The sequence below is a fragment of the Condylura cristata genome, unplaced genomic scaffold (assembly GCF_000260355.1).
Source record: "Condylura cristata isolate star-nosed mole 26May11 unplaced genomic scaffold, ConCri1.0 scaffold00016, whole genome shotgun sequence".
Lineage (NCBI taxonomy): Eukaryota > Metazoa > Chordata > Mammalia > Eulipotyphla > Talpidae > Condylura > Condylura cristata.
In genome coordinates this window covers 21,282,377-21,289,234 of record NW_004567117.1, presented here as the reverse complement: position 1 = coordinate 21,289,234, position 6,858 = coordinate 21,282,377, and the positions used below count along the sequence as shown (strand labels likewise).

General features: G+C 44.1%; 1 protein-coding gene across 1 annotated transcript in view; it reads left to right on the top strand.

Annotated features, from left to right (window-relative positions):
- LOC101631665 overlaps positions 1–6,858 on the top strand; it is a 56,909-nt gene that overhangs the window by 46,515 nt on the left and 3,536 nt on the right. The window contains exons 9-11 of the mRNA XM_012725787.1: positions 119–343; positions 3,400–3,885; positions 4,746–4,884. Coding sequence (XP_012581241.1) covers positions 119–343; positions 3,400–3,885; positions 4,746–4,884 — 850 coding nt within the window. The remainder of the gene's footprint in view (positions 1–118; positions 344–3,399; positions 3,886–4,745; positions 4,885–6,858) is intronic.

Here is a 6,858-nt window from a genome sequence, read left to right as displayed (position 1 = left end):
CCATCCATCCATCCATCCATCCATCCATCCATCCATCCATCCATCCATCCATCCATCCATCCATCCATCCATCCATCCATCCATCCATCCTTCTCCTTTCCCCCGCCGCCTCTTCCAGTCTCGCTCTACGGTTTCCAATCGGCGCTGTTCGGCGGGTCCCACCCACAGACTCGCTCCTTCGCGGTCCCGCACCCCACTCCCCAGCCCCCCGCACTGCAGCGCGCCGCCGGAGCTGCCGGCCTCCGGGCTTCCTAGAGGGGCGCGCCGGCCCCACCTCGGCTCCTGGCCCGGCGCCCTCGGGCTCCGTTCCTTGAGGTCGGTTTCACAGCTGGCGGAGCGAAGGGTGAGTGAGGTGTCTGGCAGCGCGGCCTCGGGTGCTCCCCAAACTGCCCTTGTCAGGCCTCTGCCCTCCCCGCCGCCCGGCCGCGGCAGCGGCCGCCTCTACAAGCCACAGCCGAGAGCAGAGCCGGGAGCTCCCCGGTGGGCCACTCTTCCCCGGCCTTCTGTCCGCCCCGCGTCTGTCGGTCGGCTTGTCCTGTGATGTTTCATCCCTTGCCCTCTCCTGCACCTCCCCGGCATTCTGGACTCCTCCAGTGGTCCCGGCCACAGGCCGAGAAGTCGGGGGACCTTGGTGGAATATTTCCTCCCACTTCTCTCGCGGCCTCGGCGCTCTCAGGTTTCAGCTGTCCGTAAGGACTGCACAGTTTAGGTTATATTCTTTATCACACTCTCTCAGAGCGCTGTCTGCCTTCTCCCGGTAGTCCTTATCACCATTAAATCAGGCATTCTGTGTACTTTCTGTTTAAGGTCTGCCTCATCCTACTGTTACATTGTTGTATGGCAAGGGCGCTGTCTGATTCAAGACTGCCCTCGCCTGCCTGGCACAGTGCCTGCCCAACGAAGTGTTAAAGAAATGTGTGAAAAATCACAGGCCCTCTTCAAAAGGGTGCTTGGTTCCGTGGAGAGGACACATGTGAGAAGGCATTTCAGCAGAGGATGGTCTCTGGAGTCAGATCATATAGTTTCAAATAGTCCTGACTGAATTACCTACAAACTTTATAAACTGGGACAAATTGTATGACTTCTCTGTTCTCCCCAGTCAAACAGTAGACCCAGACCATAGAGTGCTGTGAAGATGAAATGAATGAAAACACAGTTAAAGCAGTCTTGAATCTAATCTGTAAAAGTTCAATTAGTGTTTTCAATTAGTGTTTTCTGTTATAATTAAAGCAAATAATGCATTTGCATTACCTGCTGTACCAAGTAGGATAGTCTGAAACTAGTGTTTTCTGTTACAGTAGGTAAGCAGATAATGCATAGTGATTACAGTAACAGCCTCCTATAGCAAAAGATTGTCCAAAGGTGTCTGGACATTATTGGGATGCTTGGAATAGGTTCACCACTTTCTCCCAGAGGAAAAGATTGATGGTGCCTCATCACAGGACTTCTTACATGTCCATTGTGCCAGAAGAACTAAAAAAGGGTGTATTAGTATTTTCCTTATACTAGACAATTAAGGAAATATGTATTTCCAAGTTTCTCTGTGCTTGGATGTGTAGGAAGCATCTACTGTCCTCTCTGGCAGAGGACAGTTTAGGAAATGCTGCTTTATTCACATCTCGAACTTAACTTTCTTAAAATAAAATTGTTCAGTAAATGATACCAACATCCTTTTAGTCACCAGGGCCAGCCTGAACCCAAGTCTTTGATTTATCTCTCTTCCAAACCCTCATCCAGTATGTCCCTAAATCCTGCCAAATTTTTCATTTTTATGTCTCTATATGCCATGACTCATACCTACATGACCCAAAGTAGCTGTAATAGACGCCCTTCCATCTCTTCTCTACACCAGTCTAGGGTGATGGGATTGACCCTCCAGCAATCCCCTTGGTTGTGGGAATCAAATGCAAAGTCTGTTAGACCCTTGGCCTGACTGGTTTTCTCTAGGTGCGTCTTCACTCCTTCATGCCTTAAGTCAGTTCCAGGTTCTGGCATAGGGTTCTAACCCTGGCTACATATCAGAGTCACTGTGGTGCTTACTGTAAGCCCCACTATTAGAGATCCTGACTCAGTGGGTTTGTCATGGGGTCCATGTTCCATGAATTATTCTGTCACAGCCACAGGTGACAATCACTAGTCTGGCCTCCCTAAACTGCCTATGGTTTCCTCAGTCACCTACAACCTCTCATATCCATTGTCTTTGCCTGAATGCTCTTTCTCTGCATCTTTATGGGCTCACTCACAGTAAGCTGCTGAGATGTCTTCCCCTAGGCAGGCAGCTCTTCCTGGCTCTTCCTACCCCATCTTCCTAGTCTTAGTCTTCTTGTGCCTCTTTATCTGCTCCCCTTCTTACTTGAGTTTATCATATTGTATTTACCTGCCACTTTCCTAGGAGTACTTGAGGACTCCCAAGAGCCTTGTTTACTGCCTAGTACAATGTAAATGGTCCAGTATTTATTAAATAATGGATGAAGGAATCCATATTCACTGTGTTGTCTCAGTCTCTTGTAACATAAAGTCAAGCATAATTCTACCTTCACCCTGGCCATTTTTCATCCCTTTCCTAACATTTTCACCACCATTTATAGCATCAAGTAAGATTATCATAGGCATCAACCCATTCTGTAATAAAAGTCCTTTATAGAGTGGGGAAACTAGGTTCATGTCTTGACTTTGTTGTTAACCAATTTGGGGTCATGGACAAATTAACTTTCAAGAACCTCAGTTTCCTCATTTGTGAAATCAGGATAATACTTACCTCATAATGATATTGATACGTCCCTCCTGAAACAGTATTCATAAAGAGCCTGATCCTTAACAGGTGTTTATTAAATATAAATTCCCTATACTAGGGTGATCGCTCTCCCCAGCATAATAGAGTTAATATGGTGCCTGCAGGGCCCAGTTCTGCTGCTTACTAGCGGTGTTTTCTTAAGATTCTCAGTAGCTTCATTTAGAAAATGAGCATAACTATGCTTATCCTTATAGAATTTTTAGGAAAATAATGTAAAATTTGTGAATTATCCAGTTAGTGCTTGCCTCTAGTAGGTGCTCAATAAAATGATTATTATTCTGAGACATAATAATATACTTCAGCATTTCTCCTGCTTTTCATGGTCTACACATGCTATTTATTATTCCTAATGTTGTCCCTAGTCTTGTTACTAAAGGTTTAATTGATTTTGATGATATTCAAATTTTCTATTTCACATGCTGAAAATCTTCAATCATTTAGGGATGATTAATGCAGAAACTCATTCTTAGTCAATTCTCTTTACTGTGTGCTACATTCCATTACAACTTGCCTCCAAAAACCTATACTTATACTCTAAGCATGTTTTTCTCTATATAACGTTAGCATTGTTTACCTCAGGAGATCCCTGAAGAATTGGAATTCAGAAGGAACCTCAGACACGGACCTCTATTTTTACCCAATCTCAGCTGGGTAGTGATTTCAGACTATCTTTGTCCAGTATGTCAGGAAAGTCTGCAACCTTGGCCTACCATGCTCCTCATTCTTCAAAAGAAGGACTTATAATTATGAAGCTTGAAGAAGAGAATTATGTTTGGGGGCAGGACTTTGGCCTTCAGGGAAATGTCCATAGCAAGGAGACCTTCCGCCAGAGGTTCAGGCAGTTTGATTACTCTGACTCTGCTGGGCCCCGGGAGGCGCTGGGCCAGCTCCAGGAGCTTTGCTGTCAGTGGCTGAGGCCAGAGGTGCACACCAAGGAGCAGATCCTGGAGCTGCTGGTCCTGGAGCAGTTCCTGGCTAGCCTGCCTGAGGAGCTGCAGGCCTGGCTGCTAGAGCACCAACCAGAGAATGGAGAGGAAGCTGTGACTAAGCTGGAGGAGCTGGAGAGAGAGCTTGATGAACCAAGGCAACAGGTAAGAAATAGGGGTTTTTGCTTTTATGTTTTACCTATTATAAGTTAGTGGAGAGGGCCCTCCCTGGTGGCGCAGCGGGTTAAAGCACAGCATTGAGAAGCTAAAGCCACTTCCGCATGAGTTCGATTCCCGCCTGCCCCGGAGGTGACCGCATGGCATGGTAGACCTCTCCTGACCCGCCCGCTGCTCCCCTCAGCAGTGTACTTCGTCGATCTGCCTGTTCTGCTCCCCACTCTGTCTCTGGTGAAGCCTCTCACCGCCCCTGACCTCTGGCCTGTACCCCAGTTCTGTATGCACACATAAATAAAAATCTTAAAAAAAAAAAAAAAGAAATCCTTTAAAAAAAAATAAGTTAGTGGAGAGGCTGTCATGTAGCATTGACTGGCTATCAGAATCATAACATTTTTGTTTTTTGGGTTACCTTACATTCACTGTGATTAAGTTAGTTGAGCTTTTAGTCTGGTTGTTTTCTTTTTCTTAAGATTTCTATATTTTATGCATACTAGAACTGGGTCAGGCCAGAGGTGCGGGGGGGACGGGGTGGTGAGAGGATTCACCAGAGACAGAGTGGGGAGCAGAATAGACAGATCAACTGAGATACTTTGTGAGGGGAGCAGCAGACAGGCCAGGAGAGGTCTGTTGCGCCATGTGGGCCACCCCCTAAGCCAGGATTCGAACTTGTGCTGCAGTGGCTGCAGATCGCCTCACATTGCTGTACTCCCAACTCGTTGGGCCACTGGGGCCCAATCTGGTTATTTCCTATCTAGTCTTCTGAATGAGTTTCTGGTTCCCACTTCTCTGCCTATTTAATCTTTTTATATAATCTGAGATTAATCATGTTGGTACTTGATCTTGCCTAGGACACAGCTCATGGTCAAGGAATGATCTGGAAGGAAATGACATCAAAAGGTGCATTGAAAGCTCTTAGAAGTCAGTTTCAGCCCGGGGAGAACCAGTATAAGAGTGAGGCTCCAGAGCCCCAGAATTTCCACGTGAGAGGTGAGGAGCTATAATCCATTTGGGGTTGAGAGCAGAGCTGAGGGCTACCATCTGTGACATGTTTGATTTTCTTCATCACAGTCACTTGTGGCTGTGATTATGTTTTATGGAATGGTCTTCTTGCCTAGAAATATTTTCCACTGGCTCTCCTTAGAATCTGAAATGACAGTATTATTTATTTTGTGTTTAAGAATTAAGGTCTCCAATAAAATTCTCTATTAATATCCAAAGACCAATATTCTCTTAACTTATGGCATGACAGTTCCTTAGATGGCAGTGTATACTGCATCAGTATCCAAAGCTACCCCAGTGACTTGAACAGGAAAAGTGCGATTAATATTAAGGTTTATTATCCATGATGGGATTAATTACTAAGTAAATTAAAAAACTTCTAAAGAATAAAACTCTCGAGGAATAACATATACGGGATGTCTCTAGGACTGAGGCAGAACACTCATGGAAGGAAGATATCTGCAGGAAGGTGCCAGGTCTTCCTCATCCTCTGCCAGAGATGAGATCCAGATCTTGTTGGAGCACACAACTGTGAACCAGCAGGAGATGTTTACTGATGTGCTGTGTTACCAGAACTTGCTGGAAAGCCACCCATGGGATGATGGCTCTGAAAGTAATGGGATTATGCACTGTTGGATGCCCCATGTACTTCAGGAAAAAACAGAGCACATTTTAATCAGGGACAAAAGCCCCTTTCTCTTCCAGTGACTCTCTCACTTCCAATTTATGGGCAAAGCTCACATTATGCCAGTTGGCAAGGTAGAAACATTGCTTTCAGTATCACAAGCAAGACATTGAAAGGTAGATTTGAAACTTAGAGGCAGTACATTGATAATTGGAACAGAAATCAAACACTAGAATCAAAAATGACTGATTATATTATTGGAAAAATTATTCCTAGAGGCAGCAGATACAACAGGCTCATTAACTTGTTCTTGTAATAAACTTTTGTTATATCAACTATTCTTCTGATTTCATCCATATCAAGGAATCTTATTAACTTCTTATAAAGCTCAGCTATAATAAAAAACACTTCATTAATTCAGGCTGATGTCTGTGATGGACACATTACTCATCTATTCTTATTCTGTTTTATCACTCAGTTTTATAAGCTTGGTTAATAATGAGAGCCCACCCCAAGAGGTAAATTTGTTTATTGCAGGATGATAAAATTAGGTTTATGAGACCACAAGCCCAAGGGCCAGATCCTGGAATGTGACCATTTCATCAAAGGAAATCATGCAACTATAAAATAAGGTCTCTTTGGAAGCTCCTAGGCTTCTGACTGGTGTTCTTATGAAATGAGGAAATCAGGGCACAACACAGATTTTGAGGACAAGGTGAGAAAGTGGCTTCCTGAAACCCAAGGAAAGTGAGGCCTCAGAAGAAACCATATCTGCTGACACCTTGATCTTGGATTCCCCATCTCCAACGCTGAAGATAAATTTCTGTGGTTTAAGCCACCCAGTCTGTAGTATTTTGCTATGGTGATCCTTTCAAATTATTTATACAGCATTTATAGTTCTTACTCATGTCTACCTGCCACTTTCTTCTATTCACTTTCTTTATCTAGTTATACATCAAGCAAACATATAAGACTCCCATTTGAACCTCAAATGAGTCAGAAGCCCACAATATTCCTTTTCTTATGCTCTGCTTGTTTTATTCCATCTGATTATAATCATTTGATCAAATTAGAATCTGCCCATCTACCTCTGCCCAAAATCTCCCCCACCCTACCCCTAAATCATTGCCTAATGTGTCTTTGTTCTACTTTTCTAGAAACTTGGTTGACTCAAGGCTCTTAGTCATCTTAATGAGTCATTCTTATCATTTATTTCACCCCTCTCCTTATTACCTAAAAATGCACCTTTCCGCTAAAAAGACACTTCTCCAAAGAGGAAATGCAGATGGCCAACAGGCATATGAAAAAATGTTCAACATCACTCGTAATAAGGGAGA